Source organism: Chiloscyllium plagiosum, chromosome 10 (assembly GCF_004010195.1).
Source record: "Chiloscyllium plagiosum isolate BGI_BamShark_2017 chromosome 10, ASM401019v2, whole genome shotgun sequence".
NCBI classification, from domain to species: domain Eukaryota; kingdom Metazoa; phylum Chordata; class Chondrichthyes; order Orectolobiformes; family Hemiscylliidae; genus Chiloscyllium; species Chiloscyllium plagiosum.
The window spans coordinates 86,367,923-86,384,940 of record NC_057719.1 but is presented as its reverse complement, the minus strand read 5'-3'; the positions used below and the strand labels follow the sequence as shown (position 1 = coordinate 86,384,940).

Sequence of the window (17,018 nt, the reverse complement as noted above, 5' to 3'; positions counted from 1 at the left end):
GAAGAATGAGAACTAAGCACCTGCATGATGAAGGTATGATGGGAATAACTGATGTAATGCAGTCCTGTGGATTGAATCCTGAGTGTTGAGATCAGATTAACAGAAACAAAACATTCCCAAGGACATTATATGAAAAAGCTCGTCCCTATGAGCTAAACATCCTACTTCTATTCTTGCTTTCATGTCTACTTCTGTTGATTATTGAGAGGATTGGCAACAGCCTTCAACCTTACTTTCTTTTCTTTTTTGACTATATGAAAAGACGTACTTTAAAAAAAAATTAAAACAAAAAGGACTCCAAAAGATAAATCATTGTTCTCTTAGTTGAGCAGAATTGACTAATACATTAGGGATAGTACATGGAGGGCTTTTCATTTTAAATAAATCCTTAAAAAACACAAAACAGCTGTGGAATTTCACCCATACAATTTTATTTGATTTGAAAACAAGATAATCACAACAAGGCTGCCTTGATAGTTTTAGCAAACTTCTCCAACACTAGATTTACAGACTTAATTTTTCTGCCAATTGAAGCTAAATGCACAGTCCATCTGCCAGCATTACTGGCAGTCAGCTCCTCAAATCCAAATGTACTAAACTGACCTCTTTCCTGGAATTATACACAAATTATCACCAGAAGTATCCTGGGAACAGGAAATAATTCTCTGGAGTTGCACAGGACTAGTGGTAATACAACATTTCCAGTGTACGCCTGCATGTTAGTGAGAAACCTGGCACGGAGTACAGAGGTAGCCCTATTTTTCACTTCATTTGGCAAAGAGGAGTTGGAAAGTAAGAAATAACATCAGCTGGGTAGTGTTGACTTGCAACTTTGACCTCTCTGTAACACTTTTTGCTTAGGCATAGCAGCAGACCAGCTATTTTACTGGAACAAAGAACATAATTTTACCCAAACTAGACACCTTATGGCAAGCACTAGCAAAATAATTTAGTCATTTAAAATAAACAGAATTTTACTTTATCCATGTATAAAACACACCTCTGCCAACCCAATCCCAGTGAAGTCATGTGATACTGTACAGTTTTGGTGCTTTGTGCAGTCTGAAGACATCTTTTCCTCGACAGTTATTATTTCAAGTACAAGTGCAATGTTTTGTGTTCATGTAATTTTTACTCCATTTTTGAAATCTCAAATTTTGTCGTCATAATTTCCTGAAAAACAAGGAAATCATTAGCAGAATTTTCCGTAACTGCAATTTCGAGTGTGTACCTCATCTGGTCTGGTTCTCTAGTAGAGTAATCCACAATTAAACACTTTGCAATTTTATCCCCCATAGCCATAATATCTTTAAATTAAGATCTGTATTTCAAATTACTCTCAACTTTGGGTGATAAAAATAATCCCTGTTCCAACAATTATGTTAAAACATTTATTCTAACCTCTTTACTTGTTATTGATTCTAACCAAGAGGATTGTCTTATTTTTGTATTCAATCAGAATTCTTCATACTTAAGGGAAATCACTCAAATTTCCTGAACCATTTCTACTGAAGTGGTAATGATTCTCGTATCTTCAATTGCTTCACAAATAGTGTGCCTTATCATCATTTGAGTGAATCCACATTTTTCCATCCTATGCCTTAATCCCCTCTTCTCTCTCATCAGGCACTCAACCCCTCCCCACTCTTTATGAGCGTAGTTTAGCCAGTATTTTGTATTAATTTATAATTACTTCTGTTCTTTTGCACTCCATGCCACTACTTAGAATAACACAATTAGAATTTTGGATCTCTAAGTACTTTTTTCCTATTCACTCAGAGCGTGGGTGTCGCTGCCTTTGGCAACATTTATTGCTCATCTCTAATTTTCATTCAGATAGTGGTAAGTTGTTGCTTTGAACTACTGCAGTGCAAGGGGCATAGGTACACCCACAGTTTTACATTTTCATGGAATTATGTATTTTGAAACGCTTCAGTTTATTTCCATTTCTCTTCTCCAAGTACTTGGTAGACACAGATCTCATTAGCTATTTGACAGCTTGACAAGTTTTCAATCTTTATTTGTGAGCTGAAGTCAATCCTCCTATGATGTCCATAGATAAAATGCAGGGATCACTGAATGTAATCAGGATGGAAACTTCATTGGTATTTTTTTCCGACCTTGAAGCTCCCTACACTCCTTTGTGGCCAAATTCAAAATCAAGCTCTGGCAGAAACCAGCTGTTTCAGTGCAATCCAGAAATGGACTTCTTTGTACGAGTGTGGTTTGAATTGAGTTTCCATAAGGATTTAATATTATCCTGCTTCCAGAGGAACAGCAAACTTTGAAGAATTGAAAATATGCAACTGAATAAATCTTCACCTGATGTTTTTAAGACATAGACCTACATCAGGAGAAACTGTACACATCTATCCGCCATAACGAAGGTCTCCTAGTCCTCAGTTTCTTCCTCGCACGTTGACCCAACCAATACCCTTCCACTGACACTTTCATCCAACTGGCTGAACTGGTCCTCACCCTCAATAATTTTTCCTTCCAATCCTCCCACTTCCTCCAGACCAAAGGGGTAGCCATGGACACGCACATAAGTCCTAGCTATGCCTGCCTCTTTATTGGGTATTTGGAACAGTCTAACTTCGGCAGCTACACTGGCACCATTCCCCACCTCATCCTCTGCTACATCGATGACTGGATCAGTACTACCTTGTGGTCCCATGAGGAGGTTGAACAGTTCATCAACTTCACAAATATCTTCTACCCCAACTTCAAGTTTACCTGGACCACCTCAGACACCTCCCTCCCCTTCCTGGACCTCTCCATCTCCATTTCCAGCGACCAATTCAATATGTACATCCACTACAAATCCACCGACTCACACAGGTACCTGGACTACACCTCCTCCCACCCTGCCTCCTGTAAAAACGTTATCCTTATTCCCAATTCCTCCACCTCATCTGCTTCCAGGAGGACCAATTCCACCACAGCACATCCTGGATGGCCTCCTTCTTCAAAGAATGCAATTTCCCCTCCCACATGGTCAATGATACTCTCCAGCAGATCTCCTCCACTTCCTGCACTTCTGCCCTTGAACCCCACCTCGCCAATCGCATCATGACAGAACTGCCCTAGTCAAGACATTCCAACCTCTGGATACATCACATCATCCTCTGCTATTTCTGCCACCCACAAACAGACCCCACCACCAGAGATACATTTCCCTCGCCACCTGTATCTACATTTCGGAAAGACCATTCCCTCAGTGACTCCCTTGTCACGTCGACGCTCCCCCACCACCACCAACCCACCCTCCCCACCCAGCACCTTCCCCTGCCACAAGTAGTACAAACCCTGTGCCCACACGTCCCCCTGACCTCCGTCCAAGGCCCCAAAGGAGCTTTCCACATCCATCAGAAATTTAGCTTCACTTCCACATTCGTCATCCACTATATCTGTTGCACCCAATGTGGTCTCCTCTACATAGGGGAGACAGGACGCCAACTTGCGGATCGTTTCAGAGAACATTTCTGGGCTACCCACACTAACCAACTCCACTACCCTGTGGCTGAAAACTTCAACTCCACCTCCCACTGCGCCAAGGACATGCAGGTCCTGGGCCTCCTCTATCGCCAAACCCTAACCATCCGACGCCTGGAGGAAAATCGCCTCATCTTCCACCTTGGCACCCTCCAAGCACATGGGATCAATGTGGATTTCACCAGTTTCCCTATTTCCCCTCCCCCTACGTTATCCCAGTCGCAACTTCTAACTTGGTACCGCCTGCTTGAACGGTCCTACCTGTCCATCTTCCTTCCCACGTATCTGCTTCACCCTCCTCTCTGACCTATCACTTTCACCCTCACCTTCATCTACCTATCACTTTCCCAGTTACCCCCGCCAATCTATTTTTCAGCCCCCTTGGCCCACAAGCTTCATTCCTGATGAAGGGTTTATGCCTGAAACGTCAATTCCCCTGCTCCTCGGATGCTGCCTGACCGGATGTGCTTTTCCAGCACCACGCTCTTCGACACAGACCTACATCAGGACTAGGTACTTCAACTGAAAGGTTTCCTAACTCTACTATTTCAAACACTGACAGACAATTACATTTGAATTAGATTCTAAAAGTGAGCTCAGCTACATGTAAACCTGGATGCCAGGTACCTCCAGTGTCAATAAATGTTGATATTCATGGGGAGGAATTGCCAGGGTCTACCCCAGATTTCAAAACCTGTTACAGGTTAGAATGTCATATTCTGTTAATGATTGCATTCCTACTGATATTAGCCTAATGCTTTCCTAGCATTGATTCAGTGGCTCTTCCTCCTTTGCATCCATATTTTTGATTGCATCACTGCCTGATAAGATTTATATCAAGTAAAAGGGGGTCAGTTTAACTTGGTTGGCTGGATGGCTGGTTTGCGATTGCAGAGTGACACCAACAAAGGATTATCTTTCTCAACCCCTCCTTTTGCCTGTGGCATGATGACCCTCAGGTAAAACCATCACCAGTCATCTCTCTCTAATAGGAGAGCAGCTTTCTGGTTTAGTAAGACTATGGCAATATTACCTTCGTATCAAGTAACTATTAGTACACACTTGGATTTATATTAAGCCTACATGCATCTCAAAGTTTAATTTTAAATGAGTGTTGTTATTTTTCAGGCAAGGGAAGCTCAAAGCATGGTCTATCATACAGTTAAATTTAGCTAATCTGTTTTTGATTATTTTGATTAACAAGGGAAAGTGGGACACTATTCATTGAGCAGTGACATGGGATCTTTTGCACCAAAGTGAATGATTTAATTTTCAATTATTGATGATCTTTAACAGTGCACTATTGGGCCAGTTAGTTTAAATGAAGGAATAAAGTTGAAACCATAGTTTCCTGACTTGGATGTGAATGTGATACAAACTGAAGAACATATGCCTCAAATCCCTCAGTGATGAAACATCACCAAAGATCAGGATAAAATCCTCTTCCAGTTTTTTTCTATTTTTGAGAGATTTTTGCATGTTTCTTTAAGGGAGTTTAAGTCAGTGCAGAAACCTAATGTAGACTGGATGTAGATTTGCTCGCTGAGCTGGAAGGTTTGTTTTCAGATATTTTGTCACCATACTAGGTAACATCTTCAGCGAGCCAATGAATGTAGCCTGCTTTCTATTTATATGTTTGGGTTCCCTTGGGTTGGTGATGTCATTTCCTATGGTGACATCAGTTCTTATAGTGAGGTCACTTCCAGTTCTTTTTCTCAGTGGGTGGTAAACGGGATCCAAGTCAATATGTTTGTTGATAAGAGATCTAGTTGGAATGCCATGGTTCTAGGAATTGTCGTGCATGTCTCTGCTTGGCTTGTCCTAGGATGGATGTGTTGTTCCAGGAAGTGGTGTCCTTCCTCATCCGTATGAAAGGTTACTAGTGAGAGTGGGTCATGTCTTTTTGTGGCTAGCTGATGTTCATGTATGCTGGTGGCTAGTTTTCTACCTGTTTGTCAAATATAGTATTTGTTCCAATTCTTGAAAGGTATTTTTGCAAGAACAGGAAATGACATCACCATAGGAAATTATGTCACTACAGGAAATGACATCACCAACCCAAGGAAATCCAAACATGTAAATTGAAAGCAGGCTACACTATTAGTGCTTCATTCGGAGGCTCACTGAAGATGTTACTAGTATAGTGATAAAATGTCTGAAAATGAACCTTCCAGCTCTGCAAGCAAACCTACATCCAGAACCTCAACCTGTGCTATAAATCTTCTCAAAACTCGCTAACTTAATGTAGACAATGTTACATGCACCAATGCATACTCTTGCCACATCAATTCCTCTTATGCCAGCAAACATCCTCAAGTATATGGGTCAACACTTTTACAATTAAATGTTACATAAATCTGTTGCTTACCTCATCGGAGTCGAGAAGTGCCGGAAGTGCACTGAAATAAATTAAAGACGAGTTAAGAAAAGTACAGGAGTACACCACAATCATGGTAGTGTGGCCAATATCAGTGTGAAATAGATGTGATGATACTATGACTCTAAGAGGTGTATTTTGCCTTTGGTTTCCAACCATTTGATCAAACATAGAGTCTGATAATCGAATTTCAACTTCCTTACCTTTATTCTTTGATTTGTCCTCCAGCTTCAAACTGTGGCTTTGTCATCTTGTTACCACAGTCAGGAAAAATCCCAGGCTATACTTCCTGTAACAACACAGTTGCCTGACTTTCCACTGGATTTTCAACCACAGTAGGCATCACTCCCATCTGTGATCCAGCTATATCATTACCAATGATAAACTGTATGAGTGGAACCAAAAATCTTTCTCTTCTGACCACCACTTCACTTTTCGCCAGACTCTCCAAACTCACTTTATATAATGGAATACTGCACTTCCCACCATGAATTCCACTTGTTATCACCTTTTCTGGTAACATTCCATCTCTCACCAATGACTGATGTGCTCCTGCATATCTCAAAATTTTAATTTCTTTGTCTGCTCCCCTCCTGGCATACATGAGTAAACCTTACTGTCACAAATAAATTCTTTCAAGATCTGACATTTTCTTCTCAACCAACCCCTGATCACATTGTATGTTCTTTTGCAACATATTAGTTTCCGCTGAGCTTTCCTTGACTACTTCAACAAAACTCACTGGCTCATCCTGTTTTCCCACATCCATCCCCCCAGTGCTTTTACTGAACGACCAACACTTCAACTTCATGTGGCCTACTTTATTACAGCAAAAACACCTGAGCTTTTTTTTTAAAACTTCTGTTCTCTCTCATGGGTTTTCTTTTTATCCTGTGATAAACTATCTTCATCTTAAATGAGATCTCCTTTTTTCCCTTTCCATGCAAGGATTTCTCTTTCCCTCAATTTCTAGCCGTCATAAATTTAAATTGATGTTGGAAGCCAAACTTTGATTTATGGACTAACTCAAACATCTGCCATTTCTGCTGCTAATCTTGCAGTCTTAACTCTCTGCTCTTCAACATGACTTCAGGAAGTGAATTTTTGAACTCCTCTAAAATAATTGTCTCTCCACGATATTTGATCTATTTTCAATGCCTTGATCCACCTATCAAAATTACTTTCTTTGATCCTTTCAAATTCAATGTACATTTGACCAGGTTCTTAGATTCCTAAAACGTTGTCTGAAAACTTTGTTATTAGCTCATGTGCATTCAAGACAGCACTTTCACCTCATTATATGCCCCAGATACCTCCTCTGATAGTGAAGTAAGTACTTTACTACCGACAACTTTTTTGAAACAGTACCCAGATGGTTACTAACCACTTCATTTGTTTAGCCACTTTCTTAAATGAAATGAAAAAGGCTTCTATATCCTTCCAGTTGAACTTTGGCAATGTTTAGACATATTTAAACAGATCCCCCTCAAATAAAATGCCAAGGTCTCCCAAGCTGTTTACTTTAAGAGCTTTCAATAGACTGCTTGTCGCTTCTGCCTTAAAACTTCTCTCTCAAAAAAAACAAGACAAAATACATTTCTTAAAGCCATAGTATCCTCACATTGACCATAGTTAAAATCATTTTTTGTCTGACAAAAGCAAATGCAAAACCAGCAGCAAAATCCTGCTTTTTACTTCCGGTTTTCACATCGTGTGGATCTTATGCTGCTAGTCAACACCTTGAAATAGCAAACCATAAGTCTAGTTAGAAGCACTGAGCAATATGGTGCTCCTTCCCCATCTGAATCCAAAGAATAGGTTAGGACAGAGGAAGAAACAAGTCATCCCTGGTTACTTCACTGTAAAGCTTTGTTGCCGTGCTGCCCTATCCTCCCCCAGTGCCTCAATAGCAGATGTAATATCAAAGTCCTGTCTATACTTCTGGGTTTATAATTTCTTACAACTCATTCTTTAGATAAATTTGGGATTTTAGAATTTTGCTTACAAGACTTAAAAAAATTGACTTGGAATAAAATTCTCTTTTTTTCCCTCAGAGAAATGCATGCCGTTGCCCAAATAAAAACAAATCTTCATAGTATCATACTTAAAAGTATCATAGGTGATAAGAAACAGTGTAGACCATTTCAGGAAGCAGGCCAAAGTGTTTAATAAGACATTCCAAAGAAAATTATATGAGATTACAAGGGTTTTGAGGTGAACTGCAGATGAATACTGCAGAGAAATAAAACCATAATTTCTCTCTAAAAAAAGGGAGTTTGCCCAATTCTTTATTCTGAATCATACTTAGAAGAATGGAAAAAGTTGTATTAAAAAAACTTTTCTTGTAAAATTGTCAAGTTGTATGAAAAACTAAATTCTTTCGCAGTTAGGAAATAAGTGTATGATATTACTTTTTTTGTACTCTGAAAGAGAGGAGAAAGTAATTAGATTAGATTACATTACACAGTGTGGAAACAGGCCCCTTCGGCCCAACAAGTCCACACCGACCCGCCGAAGCGCAACCCACCCATACCCCTACATTTACCCCTTACCTAACACTACGGGTAATTTAGCATGGCCAATTCACCTGACCTGCACATCTTTGGACTGTGGGAGGAAACTGGAGCACCCAGAGGAAACCCACGCAGACACGGGGAGAATGTGCAAACTCCACACAGTCAGTCGCCTGAGGTGGTAATTGAACCCGGGTCTCTGGCGCTGTGAGGCAGCAGTGCTAACCACTGTGCCACCATGCCGCCCATAATGTTGTACTGTGGTGTGATTAACACTTCATCCTGACGTTTCATCCATCTTCTCATGTTTTCTCTGAATTAACAAACTTTGAGTCACTGGGCAGCCATAATTACATTTCCGCTGATCATTCACTGTTACAATCTTAAAAGAAAATTAAATGTATGATTATAAATGCATCTTTGATGGTCTTTCCTCAAAACAATTTAAAAAAATGTTTTTTTACGACCTTTAATAAAGAGGACAGGCAGGAGGCTGGCAGAACACTGCACCTCCTGAAGCTGCCTGGCTTGCTGAGGTTGACATTTTGGGCGTAACCCTTCTTCAGGACTGGGGGTGGGTGTGGGGGGAGTGCAGATAAAGAGAGAGTTGGGGGCAGGATGGTGAAGTGGGGATAGGTGAAGACAGGTAGAGGGTACGACCTGGTCTGTCAATGGGAAGAATGAATCTGGTTGGTGCAAGGGTGCAGTGGAAGGGAGGGGAAGGGGCTGGGAAGAAAGTTGGGGGTGGGGAGGGAGGTTATTTGAAATTGGAGAATTCGATGTTGAGTCCTCCGGGCTGTAGGGTGTTCAGGCGGAAGACAAGGTATTCTTCCTTAAAAAGATATGGTTTGTTTTGGCAATAGAGGCAGCCAAGGATGGTCATGTTGGAAAGGAAGTGGTTGGGGGAATTCATATAGGCGTGACTGGGAGGTCTGGTCAGCCCCTGCAGAGCCAGCTGCAATGCTTGCTGAGCTGTTCCCTAAGTTTGCGTTCGATCTCGCTGATGTAGAGAAGACCACATTGGGAGCACCTGATGCAGTAAATGAGGTTGGACGAGATATAGGTGACCCTCTGTCTCATCTGGAAGGACTGTTCTTCCAGGTGAGAGAGAGGATCACCTACATCTCTTCCAACCTTGTTTACCGCATCAGGTGCTCCCAATGTGGTCTTCTCTACATCAGCAAGATCGAAAACATACTTAGGGAACGACTCACCGAGCATTGCAGCTGGCTCCTCAGGGGCTGACCGGATCTCCCAGTCACCGCCCATTTCAATTCCCCCAAACACTCCCTTTCTGACACATCCATCCTTGGCCTCATCCATTGCCAAAACAAACCACAGTTCCTACCGGTGGAACAAGACCTTATCTTCCACTGGGCACCCTACCGCCCAGTGGACTCAACATGGAGTTCTCCAATTTCAAATAACCTCCCTCCCCATCCTCGACTCCCTTCCCATCCCCATCCCCTCCCCCTCCCTTCCACTGCTCCCTGCCACCAACCGAATTCATTCCTCCCAATGACCAACCATGTTGTAACCTCTACCGATCTTCACCCATCCTCACTACACAACTCTGCCCCCACCATCCCCTTTATCTGCAGCTCCCCCCCACACCCACCCCTAGTGCTGAAGAAGGGTTAGACCCGAACCATCGACTTCTGCATCTCCTGATGCTGTCTGGCTTGCTGTGTTCTTCCAGCCTCCTGCCTGTCAATTTTGGATTCCAGCATCTGCAATTTTTTTGTCTTTAACAGAAAACATCTTCATCGCTCTTGCAAGTTCAATTAACAGCTATCTCTACTTTACGTCATTTCACTATTTTCTCCTTTAGGAGTCAAGGTTTATCTCTTCAGAGTTCAAAATGAAACGCTTGCATCGCTGTCGTTGTTGAAGGTTACCATAAAAGGTTTGAACATTCAAAGTTTTAATTTTCACATTAACTCTTCTATTTGTATTTTCAGCTCTTTCCACATTCCTTTTCAATCAGTCCACAGGATTTTAAGATTAAGCTTGGTATCATTTCAGCGCAACTTCCATATGCTCATCACCTTTTCTTATTTTTATTTTCCTCTCAAATTATGAATTCAAGTTAAGTGACGCCACCCATCGAATTTCCACTATACTTGCCATTGCTATAAATTAATTCTGTGATTTTCATAACTTACAAAAAGAATTTTGAAGAAATTGCATTTTACTTTCTAACTTTTTGGAAGGATACATCTGTCCTTAACCTGTGTTACTCCATGTGAAATATACCAATACCATTAAAAACTGCTGATATATGGAAGTAATAGTGATGGATACATTTGAAAGCTTCTTGTACAACGATTAAGTTTGTACTAATTAAAGTCACTTACACATCTGCCATGGAAGAAGGAACATTCTCTTCAACCCATTTCAGATCTTCATCCTGTGAAAAATGGCAAGGGTTTTAAGAATTGAAAGCTATACTATAAACAAGTTATCCTTCATGATAGCGACAAATGTATTTAAACTATCATACCCAGACATAAGAGTACACCAGAGATATATATAGTGAGGAAAAGAGCAAACAATAATAAAAGCAAACAGTGGATGCAGTCTATGACAAATTAACTAATTAATTTGTCAACCATTTTAGTCATCTCTAAGGTTATTCAATGCCTTAACATACTGATTTTGCCATGGTGATATCATTTCCTATGGTGAAGTTATTTCCTGTGGTGAACTCACTTCCAGTTCCTTTTCTCGGGGGGTGGTAGATAGGGTCTAACTTGATGTGTTTGTTGATAGATCCAACCCAAAGAAACCCAAACATATAAATAGAAAGCAGGAATTTTCAGCATTGCTTTGACTGAGGCCCACTGAAGATGTTACCTAGTAGGGTAACAAAACATCTGGAAATGAACCTTGCAGCTCAGCGAGCAAACGTATATCCAAAACCTCAACCTGAGCTACAAATCTTCTTAAAACTCGCTGAGCTCTGCAAGATTACAAGAGGCAATAGATAGGGTAGATTGTGAGAAACTTTTCCCCGTGGTAGACGTGTCTAAGACTAGAGTGCATACGTTTAAGGTGAAGAGTAAGTGTTTTAAAGGGGATCAGAGGAAAAATGTTGTCTTTAGAGGATGGGAGAAATATGGAATGCACTGCCTGAGAGGGTGGAGGAGGCAGGTACCCTTGTAACTTTGAAAAAGCAACTAGGAGAGCACTTAAAATGCCAAGACATAGTAGGCTATGGACTAGATGCAGGTTTGGTGTTTGTTGGTCAGTGATGACATGGTGGACTGAACAGCCCATTTCTCTGTCGTGTGACTTTCTAAATAGTGATCGTAGTAATCAGCATATCAATCACAATGGGAATATCACCAAGTCCAGCCTCAGCAGCTTAAACACTTGTCAACATCTGTCATTCATAGTCACTAGTTGTCTTGCAAGATTTACTAGAAGGCAATTAAAGGGAATCCTTGTTAGGGCAGGCCAACCTCTCCACACTGTATTCAATGATTCGACTCTCCATCCACTTTAATTTCCATGAAACATGTTAGCATTTGCCTTTTCTCTGAAAATATATCTTTTGGGTTGGATAAAAGGAACATATCCTGTTTATAATTATTGACTTCAGTGTTTTGCAGATTGATGTACATGCGCATTTGTATGAAACATTTCTCCGTTACTTTGCTCTAAGTCCATATATATCTCAATACTTAACCTTTAAATCAACATTATTTGCCATTTTACTTACCACTTTATTAAGTTTTGCAGAGCCATTAGACTCTGATTTTGTGCCCCTCATCTTCATTCCCTCTGCAAAAAAAGACATGGGGATATAACTTCCATAAATTGTTCTCAATAAATGGAATCACTTCTTTTACCATTTCATTTTCCTATTGGAGGCCTCTTAATATAATATTCGTCTAATAATGTACCTTGCAAACCATTTTCGAGTTAATCCAATAAACTACAAAAGTGCTCAGCATTTTTATTTCCCAATGAATCTATGAAACCTTGCAAAAATTCAAAGCTCTAATTTACTCAATTTCTTACTCTTCATTTGTTTACCTAATTACACATTCTACTGTAGACTATGATTACTAAGTAGGTCAACTTTGCTCACCAAAAGCTTCGTTCAGCATTGGTTCTTTTAGTTCATCATCATAATCATCATCTGCCAGAGGGGAAAATGCAAACCTGCAAAACAAATAGCTTTCTTAACATTACCCCAATTTGTGTGGAATTGTCAAGTGAATTGGAAATGATGTTGTGCAAAGGTAGGTATTGGATGGATGTATATATTTACTGAGAATATAAGAGATTTCCTTAAAGACGAAGTGTTTTAGTGATTAGTTCGTGGAGATATAATGTATCACTTATCTGTGCTGATAAGTAAACACATTTTTCCTGTTCACATACTAATGTCACATGAACTAATTAGCTTGGAAGAGTAGATCTATCTTCACTGTCCAGCTGCTTAGGTTGTGACTTTTATAACAAGGATCAAATGTATAAATTAATACATAAAACTAAAGATTAAACAGATTTGCCTCCTCGCTTCTTTAGCAAGTACTCTTGCAACAGTACTCAATGGAATTCTACCACTGAAAGAAACTTCTAAGTAAGAGATTTTCTTCAGAACCACCCCCAAACTTTCTCATTTATGCATGAATAAATGAAGCTTCTGTAATGATTTATCATAAATGAAAATAAAAATTCAAACAACAACATTACAATTCAACATTTCATTAATCACATACATGCTGTACACATTAAATAAATGCATGATAATTGTGGGAAATCCATTTCTTGAGCTATATAGCACAAGATGCTGAAAACACCATACTTTACTGTTACAAAATTTAAAAAAACTTTTTTGATTGTTAACAGTTAATTTTACTGCTATTTTTCCTTCCTGAGTGCTCACCTTACCAATCCTTCTTTACTGTTGTATGAGAGAGGGAAAAGCAAATGTGACCAACCTTGCACCATAGATCTAGGTAGCAATCTATACTGGGAGCTTAAGTCTGCTCCTCAAAAGAGGTTTATTGCTTGGCAAATGATAACCTTGTTAAATCTATGAACTCAAAATCTGGCCACCTCAGGTGTACAGACAACCAAAAGATGTCATCATACTGGTGTACAAGATTCTGAAAAACAGTTGTAAATCCAAGAAGCTAACTCTATTTCCTCTCCAAAAATGTAGTCTGAGCTGAACAGTGATCCAGTAATTTTCTATTATTATTTTTAGATTTCCAGCATCTTCTGTATTTTGCTTTAGTTTTGAGGTAAACTTAATAGTTGTGAGGAATCTTAGTTAGCTCAAAATGTTAGTATAGGAATCCAATACAACTACTAAACCAATTCCCAAAACACATCCAGAGCAGTTTCTCAGAACTCCCATTTGTTACTAAGCTTTCGTTTTATCTTTCCTACTTTTCCAACAATATGATCACTGAAGAATGACAATCAAAGAACAACCAAACAAAAGGTAAGTATGATCAACAAGAAACCTTCAGAGAGGATTTAGGCCCCAAATTACAGGATACCACTGTTAGAAATAGTGGAGGGAGACAAGATGAATGAGAAATTATCGATTCAGTAACACCAAGTTAAAACATTATAAAGATATGATGATTCCAAAGGGAGAACTAGGTCAGTGATGCAAGCAATTCTGCAATTTGATTGCTGGATGAAGATCAATAAGCATTGTATATTCGACAAAGAGAGATGTAGGGAGAAAGCAATGAGTGTTCAATGCATGGTTGTAGCGTAAGACAAGAGAGAGTAAATTGAGTTAATGTTCTTGCTTGAACTGGTAAAATATGAGAAACTGTATCCTTGAGACAGGCCAGGCCAAGTCTTTATACTCTTCTATCTTTATAGGTCACATATCACTCACTTCATTCAGCCCTCTGGTGTGATTATACTGAACAGCTACATTGAGATGCGGCCAAAACAAGGTTCTTCCAGTACATTTTTGTGCTGTTTGAAAACAGCAATTCTCTGGGGCAATGAGATCTCCCATGCGAGAAACCCAGATCCTCTGCTTTGTATTATGCAGAGTTTACCCTTGCTGTTTTATAACCATCTACCAGGCATTGAAATAGGAGTATAATTCTACTTGTTAAATTTAACCCTCTCATGTCTTTGCCTCTGTGTTACCAATTAAAAGTACTTATGGGCTACTCAGTCTGTGAAACATGTTCTTCATTCTCATCAACACCCTATTAATTGTCAACTGAAACAAGAGAGTGAAAACATTTAGAAATTTGTGCCAAAAAACTACACTAAGACCTTTGATTGTTTGCCGAAGGTCTCCACAAGATCATTATGACCAGTAGAATGACGGAAAACAGCAATCGCCAGAATGCATCATCTATCCACCGTTCTCTCCAGTCCTGCATAAAACATGGAAGAAAGGAATCAAAGTGCTGCTTGTACATGACTTCATTCAATGTTTCTTCTCACTTCAAGAATGGTATTCATTTAAGTATTGTACTGTAGTCCCTACTAACATCTCAGACATATTTCCACAGGTATGACAGGCAGCCACCCCAAAGGTTTCTCACACACACACTTACACCCTGTACTGGTACAGTGCCACAAGCATCAACATCACAGTTTGGGTGTAGGTTAATTTCTAGAAAGGAGGGTCTGCAATAACTGGGTTAACAAAAAAGTTATTTTAGTCTCCTTAATCTTTCTTTCTTTCCTTTAGTAGCTGGCATGAAAACACTGATTTGTCTAAAATTGGCATGAGTTACTTTTAACCTTTCTCAGGTGACTGCAATGATTCGGTTCTTGGTGTACATGGAATCCATAGTGTTTTATGGACAAAATGATCTTTGTCTTTCCTGGATTCGTATCTTTATAGGCTATGAGGTAGCCATCAGGAGTGAGATTACAGATAAATGCTCTCCCATCCAACATCCTAAGTACAGGAACTATGAAACCAGTTATGACACAAATGACTGAAACCAGTTGATTTAGCCCAGAAACATCAAAATCTCCATCTCATGTTCATTCAGCTGGAACCATATAGAATAGTGCTTTTACATCACAGAGAAACTACTTCATCCATATTTTGACTTCCGTAACAGCAAATGGCATCTCTTTACTGTGAAACTGTAACACAGAGGCAAAGACACGAGAAGGAAATGGAAAATAAAATAGGGCAGTCTTGCTAAAACTATACAAGGCAATTGTCAGACTACACTTCAAATACCATGAACACTTTTGATTCCTTTATTTAAGGGGGGGGGGGGGGGGGGGGGGAATATACTGGCACTGGAGACTCTAGGTTGATGCTGGATATGGACGAATTTTCCTATAAGAGAGGATCAATACATTAGGCTTGTAGTCATTGGAGTTTAGAAGAATGAGATATGACTTTATTTAAACATAAAGATTCTTAAAGGGCTCAACAGAGTAGATATGCATAGGTTTTTTTCCAACGTTTTCTCCAATTTCTTTTTCTTCTGCAGAGATGTCCATGGTACATATTTTCCAGAGTCGAAAAGCAGGAGGCTGGAAGAACACAGCAAGCCAGGCCATATCGGGTGGTGGAGAAGTTGATGTTTTGGGTATAACCCTTCTTTAGGAATGGAAGTGGAGATAAGGGAAGCTGCAGATGAAGGGGATTGGGGGTGGAAGGGTTATGATTGGGGAGAGGGGCAGAGGTGACATAGTAATAGATGAATACAAGTGGTCGGTACATACAAGCAGGAGGCTGGAAGAACACAGCAAACCAGGCAGCATAAGGAGGCAGAATTCATGCAGTAGTTTGACAATCAATGTGCGTGGTGCCTTCCAGTTGAGGGAACATTGATTGTTTCACTTGTGAGTGTGTCTAGGACTAAAGGGCGTAATCCCAGAGTAAGAGAGAGAGGAGGAAGAATTTCTACTTTCAAGAGTGAATTTGTGGAATTCTTTATTGCAGAAGGTTGTTGAGGCTGGTTTGAAAAGAATATTCAGGGCTGAGATAGACAGATTTTTAATCCAAAAAGGAAATGCAGGGTTTGGGGAAAGAGCAAGAATGTGGAATTGAGGATTATCAGATTTGCCGTTATTTCACACAATGGCAGAGATACTTGGTGGGCCGAATAGCCTATTTCTGCTCCTATGTCTTATTTCAGAAAACCTTTACAAACAGTGATAGCCAGTGAAACATGCTGTACAATTATCCACGAGCTCTCGTCAATGTTAACTTGGTTCCACGTCCTATGTTATGTAATGGTGACATTGCTGCGAGTAGTTAAGGTCTGGAATGCTGACAGGAATGGTTAAAAATCACACAACACCAGGTTATAGTCCAACAGGTTTAATTGAAAGCACACTAGCTTTCGGAGCGACGCTCCTTCATCAGGTGGTAGTGGAGGGCTCAATCCTAACACACAGAATTTATAGCAAAAATTTACAATGTGATGTAACTGAAATTATACATTGAAAAATTTATTGTCTGTTAGAATACAGTGATAGTTTCACTTCTTTCATGTGTAAATCACAAAACCTTTTTTTTTAAAAAGAGTTGCATTCTCGGGTTAGCTGTTAACAATGGTGATAGCTAGACAATATGTTGAAGGTGTTGGCCCCCTGTGTTCTCTGTCTATGCCATGATGTTTAGATTGATTCTAATCTAAAAAGTGAGATAACAGAGT

General features: G+C 39.8%; 1 protein-coding gene across 3 annotated transcripts in view; it reads right to left on the bottom strand.

The window, feature by feature from the left end:
• Positions 1 to 409: 409 nt before the first annotated feature.
• LOC122553858 (transmembrane protein 87A-like) overlaps positions 410 to 17,018 on the bottom strand; it is a 69,297-nt gene continuing 52,688 nt past the window's right edge. For all 3 annotated transcript variants that reach the window (XM_043698299.1, XM_043698300.1, XM_043698301.1), the window contains exons 15-20: positions 14,656 to 14,759; positions 12,482 to 12,555; positions 12,110 to 12,171; positions 10,743 to 10,795; positions 5,864 to 5,894; positions 410 to 1,173 (exon numbers count right to left, since the gene is read on the bottom strand). In XM_043698299.1, the coding sequence (XP_043554234.1) occupies positions 1,132 to 1,173; positions 5,864 to 5,894; positions 10,743 to 10,795; positions 12,110 to 12,171; positions 12,482 to 12,555; positions 14,656 to 14,759 (366 nt within the window). In that variant the 3' untranslated portion in view covers positions 410 to 1,131. The remainder of the gene's footprint in view (positions 1,174 to 5,863; positions 5,895 to 10,742; positions 10,796 to 12,109; positions 12,172 to 12,481; positions 12,556 to 14,655; positions 14,760 to 17,018) is intronic.